General features: G+C 43.8%; 1 protein-coding gene across 3 annotated transcripts in view; it reads right to left on the reverse strand.

Moving 5' to 3' along the window:
* Positions 1-25,389, reverse strand: part of DOP1A (DOP1 leucine zipper like protein A) — a 120,468-nt gene that overhangs the window by 87,234 nt on the left and 7,845 nt on the right. For all 3 annotated transcript variants that reach the window (XM_073589669.1, XM_073589670.1, XM_073589667.1), the window contains exons 2-5: positions 9,536-9,726; positions 1,982-2,163; positions 1,702-1,872; positions 231-420 (exon numbers count right to left, since the gene is read on the reverse strand). In XM_073589669.1, the coding sequence (XP_073445770.1) occupies positions 231-420; positions 1,702-1,872; positions 1,982-2,163; positions 9,536-9,673 (681 nt within the window). In that variant the 5' untranslated portion in view covers positions 9,674-9,726. The remainder of the gene's footprint in view (positions 1-230; positions 421-1,701; positions 1,873-1,981; positions 2,164-9,535; positions 9,727-25,389) is intronic.

The following is a 25,389-nucleotide window of genomic DNA, read 5'->3' on the forward strand; positions in this document are numbered from 1 at the left end:
TGAAATGGTTTTCTGTGTGCAACATACAGAGAGGAACATGCATATATGGAAGTAGAGAAAAATACATCTGCAATCTGAAATAATTAAAAAAGAGGAACGTGCGTGTTGAAGAATATAGCTTCAGTAAGCCTGACTATACAATGGTACATAAAGTCCGTCCATCCGTATCTATTAGGTGCCATAGACAGATTAGGGAGGTAACGTTGTGCCAGCATAGCGTCAGTCCTTACCATTAATTCAATGTCACTTCCAATTATGTAAAGCTGGTCTTCCATTGAAAGTTTCCTGTTCAAGTGGGAAAGGACATAGGTGATGCCAGGCAGGCGGACTGCAGGGCTGGTGAGAAGACTGCCCCACAGGGCACTATAGAACGCAGACTGCTCCACTGCTGATGCCACCTTCTCCAGAAGGGTGTTCGTTCTAGAAGACGGACATCACATCAGAAGAATAATGACATCAGTAATAAATTATTCCATCATGAAACAAACGAGGTTAAAGATACAGCCGTACTTTTAACTATGCATATATTTAATTTAAGGAGAATCTGACAGCTAATCCACGATCAGCATTAATCAGAGTCTGGCTGGGTGATTACATGAAGGTATGATTTACTCTGAAATGTTGCAGTGTTTAAAAGAAAAAAAGAAAAAAATTAAAAGCCGGCTGTGGACCATGCGAAAAGTGACTAGTCCAAGAGGATGGTCTCTGGTGGGTTCTTCCTGCTAAGCTCCACTAGACGGACAGGTTTCTTTCAATACACATGGTAAAAGAGCCAGGTAGGATAGGGTTAAGTTCTAGCTCTGCAGGATTTGATTGTATGCTCCTGCCTAGATTTTTACTGGAATCAGAGCCTTGGTTCACTAGATGTATCAGTGTACTGCTGGTGAATGACCAGCCAAAATGTGAGCTATAGCCGAGAGCGATGTGCCAGGGTCTCTCTCTGAATGGAGACTGTGTGGGTCAGCTAGGAAAGCTGATCAGCCCGTTTGAGGGAGCTGCAGAGCACTGTGTGGAAGCTGCAGCCTATCAGTGTGAACTGTGGCCGGAGTTGACACTTCCGTTTGGCGTTGAAAGCTGTTGGAGCTCAGGCTGAAGGCAATACAGAGACTGGTATGACCGTATCTATTCTGTGTAAAAAGTTTGCTCCAAGGGAAAGGACTGTAATCTGTTCGGCTGAGCCCGCACTAACACATATGCCCTGCTAAATGAACTGTTTGTTGCCAGTATACCTTTGTGCCCAGAAAAGGCTGTTTTTGGTTTTGAATCCCTTGGAGTCTTATGAAAGAAATATAAAACTGCACTTGTTTAGACCAAACTACATTCCCTGTGTGCACGCTACCTAATGGCTGAGAGTGAATCCCTACAAGACGCACACAGAGAGCAGTCACTAAAGGGGAGACGATACTGAGGACAAGCCTCTTGGACTAGTCACCAAGCCTAAAACTCCTCGACCTGCTTTTAAATGTATGGCACTGAAAAGCCGCAGCAGAGTAAATCGCATCTGCCAGAAATGGTGGAGTCGTCCTCCAATTCATGCTGCAATAGTTACACTGTGCACTCCTATAAGAATGAGGCACAGAGTTTGGAAGCTTATAAATGGTAAAACCCATTTTCCGCCCCCTCAGAGGGTGGCTGGCATCTGTCCTGCAGCGATCTTGCTGAAGCACAATATGGCCTCTATAACGGCATACAGAGTCTTACCTGTCGTAATATTCGGAGCCCTCCTCCAGGCCGGGAAGAATACCAGTGAGCAGTCCTTGCAGGCCGGGCTTTAAAGTCTTGCCCAGAGGTAGGTAATAGATCTCATATAGGCTAAGTAATGCTGGTTTCACAGACATGGCAGCATTGGTAAGGAGAGGGAAAAGGCCAGCGCTAAAGAAAGGCAGACAAAACAATAGAAAATAATGTAAATATGATACAATATTTCACATTCTACAATGTCATGTGGTTTAAAGCCTCACAATCAGTAGCGACCAAATACCTGTACAGAAAAAGATCTTTTGCCAAGCGCTTTGGTCCAATGATTTTGAAAATGATTTCGTAGGTTTCTAGCGCCTTCCTGTGGACACCCCCTGGCAATGCTGGGTGGAGACATTGCGCCAGTCTTTTTCCAATCGTTAACTTTTTAGGAACAACTTGATACTTGGCGTTATTTTGCAATACCTGTCAATAGAAAATGACCGTCATGTTACAAGAAAGACATTACCTTACATCCCATCAATTAGGTCAAGAGGGAAATAATCACCCATAAATGCCTTCTAGATGCAATACTACCAGCTATTTCCGGAAACACAGTATACTTGCAGTCACCCGACTGTCCGCTTCTGACACAGCAGAATCCTCGCAGAGTGTAGTGTACGTGATGAGAGGATTTACAAGTCTGCAGAGTGACTGCAGACTTGTACCCAATGCTGGACAACAGCTGCAATTGTTTACAGTGATTCTGATTAACTCCATATACAGTTTAGCTGCTCTAATAGGATTTTTCCTGATAGTTTCCTAGTTGTATTTTACAGCAAAAACCATCGTCCACAAACAGCTTACAACACAGCAAAGGGATGTTATTGTTGAAAATTGTCAGAAGGGTACAAAAAAAAAAAAAAAGTTTCCAATGCATTAGCTATACCATGGCATACTGTGAAGACGTACATCAATAAATGGCTTAAATTTGGCATAACTGTGCTATTACCTAGAACTAGATATCCCTCAAAAAATTGATGAAAACACAAGAAGAAAATTGGCCCAAGAGGCCTACAACAACATTAAAGGAGCTGCAAAAACTTCTGGATGGCACTGGTTGTGCACTCCACATGACAACCATCTCTCACATTCTTCATATGCCATCTATGTAGGGTAGGGTGGCAAGAAGGAACAATTTTTATTACAAAGAAAAGCATCTAAGTCCAGTAATGTTTTGCAAAACATGAAATCTGCCAAAATCATGTAAGGGAAACATGCTATTATCTGATAAGACCAAGGCAGAACTCTTTGGCGATAATTACAAAAGGTAAGTTTGTCACAAAACCAACACTGTGCATCACCAAAAGAACACCATACCCACAGTGAAGCATGGTGAGGCTGTTTTTGGCAGTTGGAACTGGAGCTTTAGTCAATGTGGGGGAATTTATGAGCAGTTCCAAACATCAGTAAAATTTTGCAACCAAAACCGTCAAGCCTCTGCTAAAAAGCTGAAGATGAATTTCACTTTTCAGCACGACAAAGACCGTAAGCATACCTCCAAATCAACAAAAGAATGGCTTCACCAAAAGAAGATTTGGAATTACCCAGCCAGAGCCGAGACCTGAATCTAATTGAAAATCTGTGGGATGACACAGATGTGTTATGTACACAGGAGATGCCCTTGCAACCTGGAGCGCAGCTTCAAGTAGTTGCAAAAGATTGCAATTCAAGATGTGCCATGCTGACTCCAACCCAAAAAGACCTAATGCTGTTATAAATTCAAAGGGTACTTCAACAAAGTATTAGTTTAAGGGTGCGCATATTTATGCAACCACATCATTTTAGTTATTTTTTTCCCATCTGAAAAGATTTTAGTTTCTTTTTTTTAATTGACTTATACAGATTATGGGTGGAAAAAAATATGAATTTCTTCATCTTCGTATGTATTTTTTTTTATACGGAATGAATGAATGAATGAATGAATGAATGAATAACAGGCAGTACAACTTCACAATTAGTACAAAAAAAAAAATGGGAGATGGAAGGTTACTTATAAAGCATTGGGTTCTGTGAGAAACTGGAAGACAAGCCCAATTGGCCCCATTGTGGTTGTCAAAATAAGAAGCAGCATACACAGGTAAAGATCAGGATCCATGATGGGCTACCATACACTTGAGGATAAAACAAGTATAGGAACGTTGGGTCTGTGACAACACTTCACCACTTGGCTGGGTCCTTCCCTGGAGGAAGATCTGGCTAGTCCCGTGTTTTAGACTCTTAAATGAAGCTCCACGGACTTTATTTGCATATTCGTATTTCCCAGGGAGCAATGCACCTAGGATTATACTGATTGAGCGCCTTTGCCGGCTACCGCAGTGTTTTGACTGGTCTCCCTGAGGTCAGTGATTGTTTCGTGATGTTGGTCTACTAGGCATTGCTCCCACCTAGCCAGAATCCTACTCCACACTGATGAGGGGCAACACCCCGAAACAGCTGTCTGTGGATGGATACCTGGCCTTGGTATTTCCCTTGTCATATCTGTAAACTCGTAAAGAGCTGGATATTGACTTAAAGGGCCACTTAATATGGTGGTAATGGTGGTTTCCGAAAGGAGCCACCCCTTGGCTGGATCCTTCCCTGGAGGAAGATCTGGCTAGTCCCGTGTTTGAGACTCTTAAATGAGGCTCCACGGAATTTATTTGCATATTCGTATTTCCCAGGGAGCAATGACCTAGGATTTCACTGATTGAGCACCTTTGCCGGCTGCCGCAGTGTTTTCTTTGACTGGTCTCCCTGAGGTCAGTGATTGTTTCGTAGCACTTCACCAATAGCATACTGGGCATCAAAATGGGCACAGAGTTCCAATAAAAGAATGTTTCATCTAGTGATGAGAAACTATCCTTTTCTGAAGATTACACTTCTGAAAGGTCCAACACTTTTCTAGGCACTAGGGCCTTTTTGTCATGTGAGCAGATGCATCATATATAATAGAGGGCATGCCGAATAGTCATATACACAGAAATGGTACAAAGCGCTGCAATACAAAATACAAGATCGCCCAGATAGGGTTTACATAGTAGAAAAAAAAGCACAAAACTATATACAAACTGATCACCACATGTGTAAGGTAACAAATAAGTGTAATAAAATGAAAGAGTAAAATCGGAGCATACAGGTAATGTACCAGAATGGTACTGCTGGACTAAGCTTAGACCGCGTGACCGATAGAGATGATGACAGCGTGACGGCAGCCAAGATGCTCCGGATTCTGGCAGTAGGAGGAGGATAGGGCACATTGGTATCATGCTGAGCTCCAAGGTTACTAAATAAACAGGTCTCTGGACAGGTTTGAGCAATCAGTGCATGTGTGTCACTTAAAGGGGTTTTCCCATAAACAAAGTACATTTTAATTAACAGATCTTGAAATAATAATATTATCCATAATTGGGTGTGTTTTGAAAAAAAAATTGCTCCTGTGCTGAGATAATCTTATACACGTGCCTCCCCTGCTGTGTACTGTGTAATGGCTCTGTCTGACCGTACAGGGACATGGTCTGATCATACCACAGCTCCTGGGCAGGGGAGGAAGCAAAACAGAGTATACAGACAGGACAGCACGGGATCACAGCTGATTCTTTTTGTGAGGTAGAATATTTCCCTGCTTCTTTTTAAGCATGTTTACCTCACAGAATAATCAGCTGCGATCCAGTACTGTAATGTCTGTATATTCTCTTTTGCTTCCTCCCCTGCCCAGGAGCTGTGGTATGATCAGACCATGTCCCTGTACGGTCAGACACAGCCGTTACACAGTACACAGCAGGGGCACGCTTAAAAGATTATCTCAGCACAGGAACATTTTTATTAGATTGATTAACCCCTTTCTGACTGTGACATCGGGCGTAAATGTACACCGATGTCGGACTCCGGTGGTGAGCCCACATCTTTTCCGGCACATGTCAGCTGTTTAGAGCAATTCTGCTATATACAGGCGATCTGATCATCACCTGTACGTAGCAGAGCAGCTTCTAGTCTCCCATGGAGATTATTAAACCATGCTAAAAAAAGTTAAAAAAAAGTTTTAAAAAATATTTATAAAGGTTCATATCACCCCCCTTTCGCCCCATTCAAAATGAAAAAAAAAAAAATCAAACAAATACATACTTGTTATCACCGCCCGATCAATATAAAAAAAATTAAACCTGATCGCTAAACGAAATTAAAAACCCCAGAATTACGTTTTTTTAGTCACCACGACATTGCATTAAAATGCAATAATGGGCCATCAAAAGATCATTATCTGTACCAAAATGGGATCATTAAAAATGTCAGCTCGGCACGCAAAAAATAAGCCCTCACCCAACCTGAGATCACAAAAAATGGAGACACTATGGGTATTGGAAAATGACATGTTTGGTGTCTATGAACTCGTCATGACATGGAGAATCATAATGTCAGGTTAGTTTAGCATTTATTGAACATGGTGAAAAAAAACAAAAAACAAAAAACCATTGTGGAATTGCACTTTATTTTTGCAATTTCACTGCACTTGGGATTTTTTTTCTGTTTTGGAGTACACAACATGATAAAACCAATGGTGTATTGTTTGTCCCACAAAAAACAAGCCCTCACATGGCCATTTTCATATAGATAGATAGATAGATAGATAGATAGATAGATAGATAGATAGATAGATAGATAGATAAAAAAAAGTTATGGCTCTGAGAAGAAAGGGAGCAAAAAATGAAAATGCAAAACCAAAAAAACTTCATTAAGTGGTTCAAATAAACTTTGTTCGTGGGAAAACCCCTTTAAGTGGAGGAAACAATGGTTGCAGAGGTGACCTGGATACAAGGCTAAGGTATTGTAGTGCAGCTGTGCAAAGTTGCAGCCTTGCAGCGCTGGAGTCCTGGGTTCAAATCCCACCAAGGACAACATCTGCAAGGAGTTTGTATGTTCTCCCCGTTTTTGCGTGGGTTTCCTCCGGGTTCTCCTGTTTCCTCCCACACTTCAAAGCTACACTGAATTTAAAGTGATGATGGCTGTAAAGCGCTATGGAATTAATGGCACTATATAAAGAGAGTAAAATAAATAATATAACTGAAACAAATCCAACATGACATTTTACCATTGACAGACCTATTCTAAAGCCCCCGTTACACATAGCGATATCGCTAGCAATATCACTGTAACGTCACCGATTTTGTGATGTAGCAGCGATATTGCGAGCGATATCGCTATGTCTGATACTTACCGCCGACCGGCTCCCCCACTGCTGGTCAAGCGAGAACGTCCTGGATCATTTCTCGTCGGGCGCTTCCTGCTGGGCTTCCTGTGGCGCCAACGAGCAACGCGTGGACGCGGGCGGGAGGACGTCAGGATCGCCGCATCTGACAGGTAAGTAGCAACCCCTGCTATGTCGCTGGTGAGATCTGCCTGTGTGGCAGCTCACTAGCGACCACTTAGCGATGCACCAGCGATCCATATCGTTGTCGAGATCGCTGGTGCATCGCTAAGTGTAACGGTACCCTAAAGCTTCTATTTGTAAAAAAAAAAAATGCAAAAAAAATAAACTTCTAAAGCACAATCCATTTACAATAACTACACACAAGGTAAAGGACACAAACAATCTATATAAAACGCCAAATAAACATCCTACAGATGTCACAGGCAAGACGACTACCTCTCACTCAGCGACGTGTCGCCAACATAAGTGACTGCACATTACACGGCACAAGCAGGAGGATCAGTGCTCCCTCACAATGTGTATCATCACCGAGCATCGGGGAATAACACAACACGTACACTGGCAATACGACACCCCGGAGACTGGAGGGGATCATATTCAATTTACACCAAAGATAACAAGGCTGCTGGAAGAAGTGGCTGTGATCTATGAAGACAGAAGATGACCAGCACATTTACCGCCAGCTGGAAATTAATAAAGCGCATTTTTAGGTGACACTTTAAGCCGGTTACCGGTGTGGGCTCTCCAGGATATGGCAAAGTCACGAACAAGAACGAGTAACACCAGTTCAACCACCAAAAATACTTTACTTAAATATGTGGATAAAAGGATCCAGAAAGAGGAGAAACATTCAAAGAAGTCCACAAACACTCAGCCAGGAGGCCGACACCCTTATGCTATACAGCATGGCGCCATGCAATATGCGACAACATACTCCCTATATCTTTGCTTACTGGTGTACCTGAATAGACCAACCGCCTGTTATCTGTTAATACCCTGGACTCCGGAACACCTGGGTGGGGGTGTAGTTCGGGCTCGCATGCGCTACAGCACAACAGCGTAAAACTTACAATGACTTACCTCTATTGCCAACCGAATATTCCCCTCCCCAATATGACAACAGTGAACACAGAAGAATGCTACTTTCTCAGCAACACCGAGAATAACCGAATAACTAAATGCAGCGGCTGCTTAGCCGGAAACTAAGTTTAAAGAGCTTGAGCAAATATTACGCAACTTTAACAATCCTCAGAAGATCCCTCCTGGTCAGGTCACAACACCTAGGTGTGAATTGTAACTTTATGGCAGACACAGATGGCAAAGAAATAGGTGACATAGCAGCGAAGCAGAAAGTCTCGAATGCTGATCTTGGCAGTAATTGTAGCATGAAAGGGTCAATTTCACTATCTAGCTAACTATAGGCCATTTCTCAGTCTTGAGTATTTTAGTGCCAAAATGTGGTGAGAAGTGTGCACAGCTACCCACTGCGGTCACAAGTGGGCCTTAATTATCTTACCAACGCGGGTCTGCCGTGGACAAATGACTGATCCATGCACACGGATGAGGGCTCCAACTGAAAGCGAGTGGTACTGCCTCAGCGTTGCTCACTCTAAGTCCCAGCCTTTCCCATCTTTTGGCGGCATTCCTGACAGTAATCTTCTCCTATCTGGTAAAGATCTGTTCAAGGGCACGATCAGCTCCACCCCTCCATGGCTCTGGTACCGTCGGGTTGCTTCTACGCACGGATGTTACTGGATCTCTCTCTGGCACATCCTCCCTCTGTTCTCAGTAACTCCAAACTGCCTCCAAGATGGCCGCCCATCTCCTTCCTGTGACAGACATCCAACTGTCAACTGTCTCTGACCCTGAAGTCTGTTGCTGGGCAGACTTAACCTTTCAGTTGTGCTTAGGAGACAGCAGCCTCTTGTGCTTCTTCAGTGCATGTAAAGCAGTACCACTTCATTACTGACAGCAAGCAGGTGAGTAAACTCACATACAACAGGCACAATGTTTACTCTTATATGGGCACAGATATGCACATCTATACCACAAATGCGCAGCGTCCAACCCACAGCGGTTACTGACCGTGTGCACATGCTGCGGTTCCGCTGCGGTTTTGGCCGCAGCAGAACTGCAGCAGTTCTGCAGACAGTGTACAGTAACATGTTATCCTATGGGATTTACATTCTGCTGTGCACATGCTGCAGATTTTTAACTGCGGAAAAGCTGTGGTTTTGAATCCGCAGAAAGAATTAACATGTCAATTGTTTCTGCGGATTATGCTGCGGTTTGCCACCTATTCCATTGTCCAGGTGGCAATCCGCAGGTAAAACCGCAGGTCATTTTACCTGCGGTTTTACCTGCGGTTCCGCAGATAAGAATCCGCAGACCAATCTGCAGTGTGTGCACATAGCCTAAGAGCGCCTAAGCAGGTCATACAGACAGTGGAGGTTCCCATATGAAAACTTCTCGATGATGTCACATAACCCCTTAACAGCATGCAGTTTTCTTTACAGTAACATACACCTCAGGCACATGTTTCTGCTCATCTGACAATAGGCACATTGAATCTTTGCCCTCCCACGTAATGTCCACGGTAAAGAGACCTACCTTGTTTAGCTTTCCAAGAGCAGAGATAAGATCGGCCCACTCACTAGAGTACTCAAAGTTCTTTAGCGCCTTGTCCACTGCCGCCACGTAATTTCTATACTTGGAGTCACTCAGTAACTCCAGTTCTTCAGTGTTCATTCTCCCTCCACGTCCCTCTAGAGACCAGCTCTATCCCCAGCAGAAACCATCACCTGGAAAGGACAGAGAGAAAAGCTGGTCAAGTCTAGCTGCATGGGAGAGGTCCTGGTGACCTCACAGATCACAACACTCGCATCCAGCACTGTTCTTCTACTTGGTAAGGGGCTAACATTGTTAAAAGGAGGCAAAGGCATTGGGAAATGTCTCTCTCTAATTATATGCATTTATTTGAGGTTAAAAAAATTACTTTTTGTTATGGAGTCTTTTTACACATTTTTCACTTTTTTGTTCTTCAGCCAAGAAGAACTCAGAAAAAAACAGATAAAAGAGTTACAAACTTTCCTGTTAAAGTGCACTTGTCTTGGTCGCTATAAGATGTGGCCACTGCCTTTCATGGCTTATGTACAGCATTCTATAATGTTGTAGACAAGCCCCCGGTCCAGCCATCAAGATAAGAAAAATAAGTTCTCTTATGTAGAGCTGATCATTGTAATTAGTCAATGTACAGTATGTGTCAACTCCAACTTGCTGCACAAGCCCAGTGCACTGATGCTGGTGGAACGTAAAGTTAGAAAAGGAGGTTAATGTGGATTTACTGCAGATTTTTCCACAACAAATCTGAGGTTACAAACCCAATTCTTCATACCCATATTACTCATTATGCACAAAACCTTTGTCACAGGACTTTCGATAGACTAAGGAACCACCTTTTGCATGTCTGCTACAGGATAAAGAGTAAAGTCCAAGGGCAACACAGAAAAACACAGAGCAAAAATACAACAATACTACAAAAAAGTAAAGATCCTTCTGATTCATAATAAGGAAAAGAAACTACACAGATTACACCTCAATTCAGGACTCTATACAAACAGATACAAAACAAGGCCAAAACCTGAACACTTGGACAACCACTCCATTCCAGACACAAAAGCATCTGTGTCATCAATCTCTCAGATTTATATAAACCCAACACAGTGGAGCTGGCCGAACTTTCTAGAGGACTCTCATTTTGTCCTACTAGGGCCCTAGATAAAACTGAACTCTGCAGTGATCTGGAACATTATTTCAGGAGACTGCGTCTGAGGGAATATTTCAATGATACAGAAGATTCAGAAAACTCTCAGACGGAAGGAAAAGGGATCCTGACAACCAAGAAGAGGTCAGACTGGACACCTCCACCGGGACGCAACCCTCATTTGGATAAATATATAGACTCATTCAGACATTTGATAAAATCCACCATCATAGACACAACAGGAGACAAACATCCAACATCAGTGCCCAGGAGAGAAAGGCCATACAGCCTCTGAAAACCAACAAAGAAATCATCATTAAACCTGCTGACAAGGGAGGTGCAATAGTCATGATGAACACATCAGACAACATGAAGGAAGCAAAGGCTATGTGCACACATAGCTTTCGATGGTGCGGATTTTTCTGCATGGATTTTGGAAAAACTGCAGGTCAAAAAGACCCGCGGTTTAGGCTGCGGTTTCACACCTCTACAATGGAGGAGATGTGACACCGCAGCAGATTCCGCACAAAGAACTGACATGCTGCGGATTGTAACCCGCAGCATGTGCACAGCGTTTTTGGTTTTACCATTGGAAACAATGGTACTGTACAACGCAGCAGAAACTGCTTCGGACCCGCAGGGCCAGAAACGCTGCGGATCTGCAGCAGGATCCGCACCGTGTGCACATAGCCAAACAGACAACTTATGGACACACGCTACTACAAAAAATTGGCGTCGGACCCTACACAGGACTATTTCAAGGAACTAAACAAGTTGGTATCTTGTCTGCCGGACAAATGCATAAGAGCCTGTGAGGCAGTGAGGACAATCATATGCAAGGGTCGATATGTGTCCCCAGGACACGTACGGGGTCGTATTAAACCCGCTGGAGTGCCTGTGGAGGACGCCTGTGAGTCACAAGGCAAAATAAAAGAAAGAATGAATTGGGTCTATGTAGTGACCCAGTCAGATTTTTAGGAAAACCCATTAAGGGCTTTTAATTTTAGGGATTTGCAGGTTTGGCAGTGGGGCGAATCCCTCTCTCCACTCCGGGTTTTGGAAGTGGCTCTATGGCCAAAATAACATTTAAATTTGTCAGTTTTGCCTTTGGTGTGTCAGTGGAGTCATCAAGCTGCAGAGCAGGTGGCTCTGTTCTGTACCACCCAGGTCTGTGTGGAGCTATCACAGAGCCAGGGACTTCCAGGCGGCTGATGCACCCAAAAAACAAGGTGGTGCCATTGTCCACGGCAACAGGTTTTGCGTTCTGGACTGTGTTTATGGAAACCAGAGGGCATCACTCCTATGTGTGAGTTCTGAAAATAAAGACTCTAAGGCTAAGTTCACACGTAGCGGAACTCTCACGGAAATTACCGCCAGAGTTCCGGAATTCCATTCCGCGGGAAAATCGCATTTTAAATTCCCGCGATTTTCTGGCGGAAAAACTAGCATTTTGCAAGTGTAATTAGCTTGCAAAATGCTAGCGTTTTCCAAGCGATCTGTAGCATCGCTTTGAGAACTGATTGACAGGTTGGTCACACTCGTGTTTGACAAGTGTGACCAACTTTTTACTACTGAGGCCGCCTATGAAGCATCAGTAGTAAAAGATAAAATGTAAAAAATAAAAAAATAAAATATGGTGATATTCTTACCTTCCGACGTCCCTCACAGCCTTCCCTCCTCTCTCCACGCTCTCGTTCCCAGTAATCCTTGGCGAAAATGCCCGCGATGACCGCGAGACTTCGCGATCCCGCGAGAACGGACGTCATCGCGGGCATTTTCGCAAAGGCTTACTGGGACCGGGAGCGTGGAGAGAGGCGGGAAGGCTGCACGGGACGTCGGAAGGTGAGAATAACAATATTTTTTATTTTAAATTCTATTTTTTACAGGGATATGGTACCCAAAGCCCGGAGGACAGTCTCCTTTCCTCCGGACCGTGGGTACCATCCGCAATTGTTCTGCTTACTTTTCGCATGGTGTGCACAGCCACATGCGGGAAGTAAGCGGAACAATGCATTTCTATGGGTGCGGGAATCGCCGCGATTCCGCAAAATTAATGAGCATGCTGCATTTTTTACCGCAAAGCGATTCCGCCGCGGTAAAAACCGCAGCATTAGCACAGCATTGCGGAATCCCATAGGAATGCATGGGATGCTTATTTTTCGCGTTTTAGCGGCAAAATCGCGCGGTTAAAACCGCTGCGGAAACGCGAAAAAAACGCCACGTGTGAACTCAGCCTAATTATGTTAAACTTTCTGTGGTCCCCGCCTATTTGTCACACTGCACCAACCCCGCTGCACTACAGAGCCGATGACCTAATACCAGAGAGTCCAAGAATAGGGACATTCTACATGCTTCCAAAATCCACAAATCTGGAAATCCAGGAAGACCAATTATTTCATGTGTGGGGTCCCTTACTGAGCAGGAATCTGGATGGGTAGAGGCATAGGTCCCAACCCTCCCGATTCCCGCAGGACAGACCCGATTTCTGGTCCTTGTCCCGGCCGGGAAGCTTTCTATCCCGAGATCGCATGACCGCAAAATACAGCAGAGGCCAGCCAGCACAGTGCGGGGATCGTCGCGTCACATCCACAGGGAGCACAGAGCTCACCTCCAGCGCAGCCCCAGGAAGTAAGAACCCGGAACTACAACTACCGTATATCACCAAGGAGTCGTGCCCCCGTCCTGCAGCAAGTGCCCAGAGAGCATGTGGTGCTGTGAGGACGCGGTCAGGCGCTCAGGTACACGGAACACGCTGAGTCTGGAGTCTCGGGGACAGAGAGGAGTACAGAGGGGACACAGGAGTCTGGGGTGGACAGAGGAGTACAGAGGGGACACAGGAGTCTGGGGTGGACAGAGGAGTACAGAGGGGACACAGGAGTCTGGGGTGGACAGAGGAGTACAGAGGGGACACAGGAGTCTGGGGTGGACAGAGGAGTACAGAGGGGACACAGGAGTCTGGGGTGGACAGAGGAGTACAGAGGGGACACAGGAGTCTGGGGTGGACAGAGGAGTACAGAGGGGACACAGGAGTCTGGGGTGGACAGAGGAGTACAGAGGGGACACAGGAGTCTGGGGTGGACAGAGGAGTACAGAGGGGACACAGGAGTCTGGGGTGGACAGAGGAGTACAGAGGGGACACAGGAGTCTGGGGTGGACAGAGGAGTACAGAGGGGACACAGGAGTCTGGGGTGGACAGAGGAGTACAGAGGGGACACAGGAGTCTGGGGTGGACAGAGGAGTACAGAGGGGACACAGGAGTCTGGGGTGGACAGAGGAGTACAGAGGGGACACAGGAGTCTGGGGTGGACAGAGGAGTACAGAGGGGACACAGGAGTCTGGGGTGGACAGAGGAGTACAGAGGGGACACAGGAGTCTGGGGTGGACAGAGGAGTACAGAGGGGACACAGGAGTCTGGGGTGGACAGAGGAGTACAGAGGGGACACAGGAGTCTGGGGTGGACAGAGGAGTACAGAGGGGACACAGGAGTCTGGGGTGGACAGAGGAGTACAGAGGGGACACAGGAGTCTGGGGTGGACAGAGGAGTACAGAGGGGACACAGGAGTCTGGGGTGGACAGAGGAGTACAGAGGGGACACAGAAGTCTGGGGTGGACACTGGAGAACAGAGGAGTCTGGGGTAGACACAGTAGTTTGGGGTGGACAGAGGAGTACAAAGGGGACACAGGAGTCTGGGGTGAACAGAGGAGTACAGAGGGGACACAGGAGAAAATGGGTGTGGCTAGGGGCGTGGCCTAAAATTTGCCACGGCGCGCTAAGCGCACCGCCACCTTTATCCCTCTTTCCCTTCTTAAAAGTTGGGAGGTATGGGTAGAGGGTATTCTTAAACCACTGGTAAAGGATACACCAAGCTACACACAGGACACAACTGACCTACTGAAATAAACTAGCACCAATAGGTTCTCTTCCCAAAGGAATCATCTTGGCCAACATGGATGTGTAATCTTTGTACTCTAATATCCTACACAAGGATGGATTAAATGCCTGCAAAGTCTTCATGGAAAAACACAAGGACTGATGCTGACTCTGTGGTGAAACTTACAAAATTCATCCTCACCCACAATTACTTTGAATTTGATAACAAGATCTATCTACAAGACAGAGGTAGAGCAATGGGAAGTAAAATGGCTCCACAGTATGCAAATCTTTTCATGGCCAAGCTTGAAAGCAACTTTTTGTCCTCATGTCCCATCAGGCCTCTGGCCTACTACCACTACATTGATGATATTTTAATCATATGGACGGAGTCTGAGCAACAGCTAAAGACCTTCCACGAACAGTTTAATCAATTTCATCCCACCATCAAGTTAACACTCAACTACTCCTGTACTGAAATTAACTTTTTGGATACCATCATTAAGCTACAAAACAATGAAATAGATACATCCCTGTATCAGAAGCCAATAGACCATCCAACATACCTTAAATGGGACAGTTTCCATCCAAAACACATTAAAAAACTCAAATGTCTACAGCCAAGCCATCAGATACAATCGTATATGTTCCAACCCCATGGATAGAGATAAACACATAGGTCGCCTTAGAAAGACCTTTTTGAATCAGGGCTACCATACAAGAATAACTGAAAACCAGATTACAAGAGCCACCAGAATATCAAAGAATCACCTGCTACATTACAAAGCTAAAGAAGAAAATAACCGGGTGCCTCTAGTAGTCACCTACAATCCAAATCTGGAAGTGCTAAGGGGAGCTGCACGGAAATTACAACCTTTACTACAAAAAGATGCCCGATTACAATCCATATTTCCAGACCCCTCCACTACTGTGTTTTAAGCAGCCCCCAAATCTAAAAAGCATCATTGTCAGAAGCTCTAGAATAGATCTATCTGTGGACAACAATTTTGTATACCTGATCACAGCACCATGGACATGAAATTACTTGTATTAGAATGTAACTTCAAATCTCAGAGAGACAGAAGACTCTGGGAGTACAAGCTCATTGCAACCTTTGACACATTCAGTGCAGGAATTAATGTGTTGCATGGATTTATGTGGTTCTACATCAACTAAGGAATTTGCTCCTCAGACCTTGTGAGGCATTACAAGTTACAACACAGAACAAGGCCCCAATCAGAGGACAATAAAACTTTCACACTCATTATCTATGAACTGTTCCAATATTTATGACCAACAACTGTTTAACCTTCTCCCATAATACTATTCTGCTTCACGTCACTTGTCTTATCTAATGCATTATTTTTGTGCCTTGTGTGTGTGTATAAATACAGTGCCTTGCGAAAGTATTTGGCCCTCTGAAACTTTTCAACCTTTTCCCACATATCATGCTTCAAACATAAAGATACCAAATGTAAATTTTTGGTGAAGAATCAACAACAAGAGGGACACAATTGTGAAGTTGAATGAAATGTATTGGTTATTTTAAATTTTTGTGGAAATTCAAAAACTGAAAAGTGGAGCGTGCAATATTATTTGGCCCCTTTACTTTCAGAGGAGCAAACTCACTCCAGAAGTTCATTGTGGATCTCTGAATGATCCAATATTGTCCTAAATGACTAATGATGATAAATATAATCCACCTGTGTGTAATCAAGTCTCCGTAAAAATGCACCTGCTCTGTGATAGTCGATTCCGTCTGATGCACAGAGGGCATCATGAACACAAAGGAACACAACAGGCAGGTCCGTGATACTGTTGTGGAGAAGTTTAAAGCCGGATTTGGATACAAAATGATTTCCAAAACTTTAAACATCCCAAGGAGCACTGTGCAAGTGATCATATTGAAATGGAAGGAGTATCATACCACTGCAAATCTACCAAGACCCGGCCGTCCCTCTAAGCTTTCATCTCAAACAAAGAGAAGACTGATCAGAGATTTAGCCAAGTGGCCCATGATCACTTTGGATGAACTGCAGAGAGCTACAGCTGAGGTGTCCATAGGACAACAATCAGTCGTACATTGCACAAATCTGGCCTTTATGGAAAAGTGGCAAGAAGAAAGCCATTTCTCAAAGATATCCATAAAAAGTGTTGTTTAAAGTTTGCAACAAGCCACCTGGGAGACACACCAAACATGTGGAAGAAGGTGCTCTGGTCAGATAACACCAAAATCAAATCGTTTGGCATTGTAGCCAAAAGTTATGTTTGGCATAAATGCAACACAGCTCATCAACCTGAACACACCATCCCCACTGACAAACATGGTGGTGGCAGCATCATGGTTTGGGCTGCTTTTCTTCAGCAGGGACAGGGAAGCTGGTTAAAATTGATGGGAAGATGGATGGAGCCAAATACAGGATCATTCTTGAAGAAAACCTGTTGGAGTCTGCAAAAGACCTGAGACTGGGACGGAGATTTGTCTTCCAACAAGACAATGATCCCAAACATAAAGCAAAATCTACAATGGAATGGTTCACAAATAAATGTATCCAGGTGTTAGAACGGCCAAGTCAAAGTCCAGACCTGAATCCAATGGAGAATCTGTGGAAAGAACTGAAAACTGCTGTTCACAAACGATCTCCATCAAACCTCACTGAGCTCGAGCGGTTTGCCAAGGAAGAATGGGCAAGAATTTCAGTCTCTCGATGTACAAAACTGATAGACATACCCCAAGCGACTTGCAGCTGTAATCGCAGCAAAAGGTGGTGCAAAAAAGTATTAAGTTAAAAGGGACGAATAATATTGCACGCCCCACTTTTCAGTTTTTGAATTTCCACAAAAATTTAAAATAACCAATAAATTTCGTTCAACTTCACAATTGTGTTCTACTTGTTGTTGATTCTTCACCAAAAATTTACATTTGGTATCTTTATGTTTGAAAACTACCGTATGTGGGAAAAGGATGAAAAGTTCCAGGGGGCCGAATACTTTCGCAAGGCACTGTATGTGATTCTTCAGATTTTGTATTATTGGAAACATGATGAGGAGACCTGAGTAGTCTCTTCATCAGGCATAGATGAAGAGACTACACAGGTCTCAGAGACCTTGAAAGCTTGCAATTTGTTATGTTTTCAGTTAGCCATTAAAAGGTATCAACCACTGAGGACTCTCAATCTATATATATATAAAACTGAATGTATGTATGTGTGTATCACCAACCAATCACGAATTATCTTTCATTTCACCAGAGCTGGTTAAAAGAAGCTGAGCTGTGATTGGTTGCTATGAGCAAGTTTTCCCACTTGACAACACCTCAGCAGACACTGACATGGTGGGAGAAATCTAGCATCCCCGGAAACATAAGTTCCCAGCCATTGTCTGCCCCCAGAAAGGAGCACAGAGCACATGACAGAAATGAATCACCCCCTCCCATGCCCAAATCCCAATCACATTAAAGGTAGTAGTCCAGTGGCTCTGGCTGACGGGATGATGTGGGATATTAGGGGGAGCAGTCCGGTGGCTCTGGCTGACGGGATGATGTGGGATATTATAGTGAACGTGTCTATGCGGAGTGGGCGGGGCTCTACACTCAGATATATATATATATATATATATATATATATATATATAAAATCATTATAATTTGTTATGTTAGTTACTATGCCTGGGCAGCGCCGGGCTCTTCAGCTAGTCTATATATATATAAAATTGAATGTATGTGTGTATCACCAACCAATCACAAAGCATCTTTCATTTTACTAGAGCTGGTTAAAAGAAGTTGAGCTGTGATTGGTTGCTATGAGAAACAGTTTTCCCACTCCACAACATCTCAGCAGACACTGATCGAGTGGGAGAAATCTAGCATCCCCGGGAACATAAGCTCCCAGCCATTGTCTGCCCCCACCCCGAAAGGAGCAGAGAGCACATGACAAATGAATCACCCCCTCCCTGCCCATATACCTTTCACACATTCTCCATCCCATAGGCACATCTTCCCTCTTAAATGGATCTCCGGTATGGAAGTTAAGGCAGATCAATAAGAGCTCTGATTCTGACCCCAGGCTTCTATTAAAGGCATCACTGGTATGGAAGTCAGGGCAAATCAGGGCTGTGGCGTCGGTAAGCCACAGTTGCGACTCCGACTCCTGGATTTTATCAGGCTCCGACTCCGGCTCATTCATAAATGGCCAATTCATAACAACAAATTTACTGTTGTAAAATATTAAACATCATGCTTATTCAGTTTCTCACCATCATATAAGTAATCAGACCACTTAGAGCAAAAACTACATTAGAATACAATTAGAATATAGCAAATAACTTTTATAAACTTTTCTAAACTGTAAGTAAATATGCAATAAACACTTTTATGCACTTAATAAGAAGAAATCTATACATTTGTGCTCAGAAAAAGTATTGCCTCTGTCAGCTCCTCCTTCATGGATGCCCTCAAATCTGATCTAATTATTTTGAGAGCAGAGAACAACCTCTCTACACTAACTTGTGTTGGTGGCAAAGCAGTAACCACTCGGGCAACATCTCTGACAATGTCAGGATACAGAGGAATCGCTTGTTGCACTGTTATTTTTGATGAACGGTCAAATTTCTCAATTTCTTTTAGTGCACATGAAAAATTCTGCTGAAATGTACTGGCTGTGTTCCTTGATGGGGATGACTCTTCTTCTATGCGGGAACGCTTTGCACGGTCCTTGTGATCCAAATATTTTTCGAAATTAAATTCTTCATCAGTTGATGATGAGGGTGAAGATGTGGCAGGACGACCAAATTCTTCTTGTTCCTCCTGACTGTTCTGCAACCCTTTCATCCTTACTGCTATTTCAAACAGAGCTTCTTTTCCTTTACTTAGCTGTTGATCATCTAGAAGAATCCGATGCATTGGGTCTAGATAAACAGCTGCCAAAAGAATGTTATTTTGTAATAGTAGCTCCTCTCTCCGTTTCATTGATGTAGCAATGCCACTTGCAATTAACCCTCCTCTTTGGGACAGGCGAAACATCAGGTTCTTCCACTCCTTTAAGAAAATACATGGAGTTAAGTCCTCTGCTTGTAATTTTTTAGTCACTGTAAATGGGTGCTCTAGCAATTTTTCCAGCTCAGTCACCTGATTCCACTGACTTTCATTTAGCGTCAGTTGAGGGTTAGCCATGTCTACAAGAAAGGTTTTCAGTTCAACCAAGCGCTGAATCATTAAGTAAGTACTGCCCCATCGTGTGGCTTGATCAATAACTGCCCCTTTTCCAGCACGTCTCTTCAAAATTGAGTCAACTTTAGGGGTTCTGGCAACAGTAGCCAATTTTCTCACCTTGCCAATCAGTGCAGCAGCATGTCCTTCTTGCAGACTGTCTCTTATAGCCAGCTGTAGGGTATGCACAACACAGCGCATGTGATGAATGAAAGAACATATTGACACAGTTTCAACAAGATCATCTAAACTATCATGTTGCTGTTCATCTGAAGCAACTTCAGTTTGCTCCTCAGTTACAATACTGTGTTCCTCTATTTCAAACATTTCTGTGTCTGTGGACCCAGAATGTTCTTCTAGCTGCTGGTCACCATCATTACTCTCATTCATTAGCTTAATAGTACTTATCATATTTGAAGCATTGTCAGTTACGACAGAAAGAACTTGCTCTTTTTTAAGTTCATAGTCTTGCAGAACCTTTTCCACCAAGACCTGGAGAAACTCACTGGTGTGATGAGCTTTGGTGTCTTTTACTGCCAATGTCTTGGTAACTATTTCATTTTTGTCACAAACAAATCGGACATTGATGGCAAAATAGTTCACTCTGTGACGTGTGCAGGCATCCATTTTAAGAAACAGAAAGCGTCCCTTGAGAGTTTTTTTAAGTTCTTCCTTTTGTTTAAAAGCTTCTTCGATTACTAATTTTCTAATACTCTCTCTCTCCAGAGAAACACCAAGCTTGCGGGCCATTTCCCCATTCAGACACATAAAAGCTGGTCATGAAAATAATGACATAGGCACACTATCCTTTACAACAAGCTCTATGATCTGTTTTTTAAATGTATCTACTGTCATTGTCACAGTAACTTTGTCACTGACAAAATATCTTGCAACTGATGGCTGCAAAGTTCTCTGCTCCTTTGTTTGGCTGGAAGAGCTGGGCACTGGTTCATTGGTTTGGATGCAGTCTTTCTCATCCACTGCTTTCAGTACTTCTGGATGAAAGCGCTGTAAATGTCTCTTTAGATTAGAAGCTCTGGTAGGAGCATTTTTATCTTTGCCTGAATATGTACTCATCTTGGCTTCACAGCATTTGTTTTCGTCTGGATCATTTGTCATACACTGACAGACATGTTTTCTATCTTGAGTGATGGTGAAATGTTCAAATACAGCTGATTTAATGTGATGCTTCTTTGACATTCTCAGGTTTTTAATTCTGCATTCACAATCCAAATGACAATTGTTTTTCCTAAAAACAATTGTACAAAATTATTGCCAGGTCGTACAACTGATATAGTGGTCAGTAATACTGTTATTATTCCTCATGTACTCACAGTTAACTGATGCAAAGTTTGTTGAAAGGATAATACTTCTTACAGTCTTCCTCTTCTGAGTAGCAGGCAGCTGTGAGATGCTTGGAAGACGCACACCTAGTATGATCTAGTCTAGAGGAGGAGCTTTACTACTAAGAATTTGCAACACATTTTCACTTTCAGTTTCATACATTGTAAGTAGGGGGGTTGGGGCAGCATGAGGTTAACCAAGTATAAGATTAGATAAGGGCAGTGGAGAACAGTGACACACAAGAAGTATGAAATGTCTCTATCTCCAGCAGAACTGCTTATCACTGTTGTTCATAGTTTGATAGAACATATATATTTGAGTAACATTTATAAAATTCATATGAAAGTTAAATTATGAAATATTAATAAATTTTTTTTAAAGCAGGAGTCGGAACATTTCTACTGACTCCGACCAAAACTAACTCCGACTCCACGACTCCGACTCCACAGCCCTGGGGCAAATCCATCCAGTGCTTTGGTTTTGACCCCAAGCCACTCTTAAAGGGATCCCCAGTATGGAAATGAGGGCAGTTCCACTCAGCGTTCTGGTACTGACCCCAGGCTCTCTTAAAGGGATCTCCTGTATGGAAGTTAGGGCAAATCCACTCTGCGCTCTAATTCTGACCCCAGGATTCCATTAAAGGGATCATTAGTATGCAAGTCAGGGCAAATCCACTCAGCGCTTTGGTTCTGATCCCAGGCTCTCTTAAAAGGGATCATTAGGGCAATTCCACTCAGCACTCTGGTTCTGACCCCAGGCCTCTCTTAAAGGGATCCCCGGTATGGAAGTCAGGGCAAATCCACTCAGCGCTCTGGTTCTAACCCCAGGCTGATGGGATGATGTGGGATATTAGGGGTAGTAGTCCGGTAGCTCTGGCTGAGGGAATGATGTAGGATATTAGGGGTAGTAGTCCGGTGGCTCTGACAGGATGATGTGGAATATTAGAGGTAACAGTCCGGTGGCTCCGGCTGACGGGACGATGTCGGATATTAGGGGTAGTAGTCCAGTGGCTTTGACGGGATGATCTGGGATATTAGGGGTAATAGTCCGATGGCTCTGATGGGATGATGTGGGATATTAGTGGTAGTAGTCCGGTGGCTCTGGCCGATTGGCTGATGTGTGATATTAGGGGTAGTAGTCCGGTGGCTTTGGCTGCCAGGATGATGTGAGATATTAGGGGTAGTAGTCCGGTGGCTCTGACTGATGGGATGATGTGGGATATTAGGGTAGTTGTCCGATGGCTTTGACGGGATGATGTGAGATATTAGGGTTAATAGTCCAAAGGCTATGATAGGATGATGTGGGATATTAGTGGTAGTTGTCTGTTGGCTCTGGCTGATGTGGGATATTAGTGGTAGTAGTCCGGTGACTCTGGCTGACGGGATAATGTGGGATATTAGGGGTAGTAGTCCGGTGGCTCTGACGGAATGATGTGGGATATTAGGGGTAGTAGTCCGGTAGCTCTGATGAGATGATGTGGGATATTAGTGGTAGTAGTCCGGTGGCTCTGGCTGACGGGATGATGTGGGATATTAGGGGTAGTAGTCCGGTGGATCTGGCTGACGGATGATGTGATATTAGGGGTAGTAGTCCGGTGGCTCTGGCTGATTGGACGATGTGGGATATTAGGGGTAGTAGTCCGGTGGATCCGGCTGACGGGACGATGTGGGATATTAGGGGTTGTTGTCCGGTAGTTCTGGCTGACAGGATGATGTCGGATATTATAGTGAATGTGGCTATGCGAAGTGGGCGGGGCTATACACTCATATATATATATAACAAATTATAATGAATATATATATTCATTATAATTTGTTATAACTAACTGTAGTTAGTTACTATGCCTGGGCAACGCCGAGCTCTTCAGCTAGTTCTAAATATTTTTCCTATCTACTGGCTAACACAGTACAAAGATATATATCTTTCCTGCAAAACAAATCTGGTAATTTTTGTGCAGCCTTAAATTCACTATTAAGCTTGTTAACATGAATTTATCCCCATATTGCACAATACTAACTGCGTAAATTATTAAATAGATTTCGTAGACCTGATAAGGATGCAGTATTTCCTTTGAAAATCTATATTGGCAGTATAATCCTTTATGAAAGTTGAAACCACCTCTAGCCTGATTGTCAGCTCCTCAGTAACCAACCTTCCTCCTCCTGTTGAGATCTCTCACTGCTCAGTACAAGCTGCAGCTGTCAGTCTGGCTGTGTGGGTAGAGACTGAATGCACCAGGACTCATGAGCGCTCTTTCTTTTCTTTTATCCTGGACTCATGCAATATTCATCTTAATATCAGGATTATACAACCATACAAACAAGGCTTTTCAAAGCAAGTACACCAGTCACATCAAGTCTGACAAATCCATTTAATAAAGGTATAGAATTTGTATTGTAAAATCTGGTGACAAATCTTCATAATTGATTGCATATTCTCAGTAGAGACCATTCAAATTAGATAGCAGGAGAACAACTCTCTGGACCTCTAGAAATCGGTTGTTAGAAAGCTTAGAATGTCTTATGAGGCAGTTAGGGGGAGGTCACATACGAAGGCTGGTATTAAACCCGCTGGAATGTCTTATGTTTACAGCTAAACGCCTGTGAAATACAAGGCAGAGTAAAAGGGAGTGTAGATTTGGTCAAAGAAAGTTGACCAAGTCAGATTTTAGGAAAACCTGACATGGGCTTTTATTTTTGGGAGATTAGCAGGTTTGATAGTGGGGCGATTCCTCTGCTCCACTCCGGGTTTTGGGAGTGGCTCTATGTCCACGATTACCATTTAAACTCTCACTTTTGGCTTGAGTGTGTTAGTTTTGTTTTGCAAGCTGCAGAGCAGGAGGCTCTGTGTGAAGCAAACACAGAGCCAGGGACTTGCACACCCAAGGGATACGACGGTGCAATTGTCCACAGCAACAGGTTTGAACATGGACTGTTTGGAGGACCCGGCTGAGAACCGGAAGATATCGTTTACATGTTTGAGTTTACTGGAATAAAGACATTTTATGTTGAGGTTCCTGTTGTCCCTGCATATCTGTCACACTGTGTAAATCCCACTGCACTACAGCCATTACTATGGCTAAGGCTACTTTCACACTTGCATCGGTACGGGCCCGTCGCAATGCGTCGGGCCGACGTACCGACGCACGTTGTGAAAGATTTGCACAACGGAGGGCAGCGGATGCAGTTTTTGAATGCATCCGCTGCCCCATTGTAATGTCCAGGGAGGAGGGGGCGGAGTTTCGGCCGCGACGCACAAAAAAAGTTACATGTAACGTTTTTGTGTGCGTCGCGGCCGCCAAAACACGACGCATCCGTCGCACGATGGATGCGACGTGTGGCCATACTTCGCAATGCGTCGCTAATGCAAGTCTATGGAGAAAAAACGCATCCTGCGGGCAACTTTGCTAGTGTGAAAGTAGCCTAATACAGATGTAGTCAAAAATGTTGTTTCTGACACATCGCCTACCCATGTACTACATACCTAAATACAACTGCCCTTCAGCGCTCTGAAAATCTGGACGACCAAGTTCTAAAAATGTCACACACAGGCTGACATGGCTTTTTTTTGCCTTTCATGTGATATCACAGAACAGACTCCTCAGATCTGTCAAAATGAAATTAAATCACCACTTTGGGAGCCCATGTGCATTTACTGGAGCAGGTAATTTATGCAGGAGTAATTTGCATCATCTTTGCAGACAATCTGGTTATTCAGGTAAATGTCCCTTGCATATCATTAAATCTGAGTCAGGGCTGGTCGAGATACCACCAAGTGAAGGCCGGAGCTGTAACATGATCATCACGATGATCGCTAATAGAAAGAGTCCAAACTGCATACAGACAAAGGTGGACGTTCTGATGACACGATAATAGTCAAACTGTGACCGCAGTGACATTAATATTCATGCATTCTATGCCCCAGTCTGTCAGATAATAATACGGCATCAAACAGAAAGAATCTGGCTCTCCAGAACAAGAGGAAGCAGTGGGAACAGCATCTCAAAGGCACGGTATGGCAGCACTATTACAGAACACAGATCATACTCCAAAAGGAAGAATAATGGCAGACATATGAGACAATGCTTCAGGAAACCTGCTACAAACTGTGGAATCTAGAACTTGCTGCAGTTCAGCTAATTTCTTTCCTGTTCTGCGGTGTACTCCTATGTCACAGCGGGAGGTACTTAAAGGGAACCGGTCACATTAATAATGCAGTCCAATCCGCAGGCACCATGTTATAGCGCAGGAGACGCTGAGCGCACTGATATCCAGCTTTGT

This window comes from Dendrobates tinctorius, unplaced genomic scaffold (assembly GCF_039654945.1).
Source record: "Dendrobates tinctorius isolate UK_male_01 unplaced genomic scaffold, ASM3965494v1 ptg000111l, whole genome shotgun sequence".
NCBI lineage: Eukaryota > Metazoa > Chordata > Amphibia > Anura > Dendrobatidae > Dendrobates > Dendrobates tinctorius.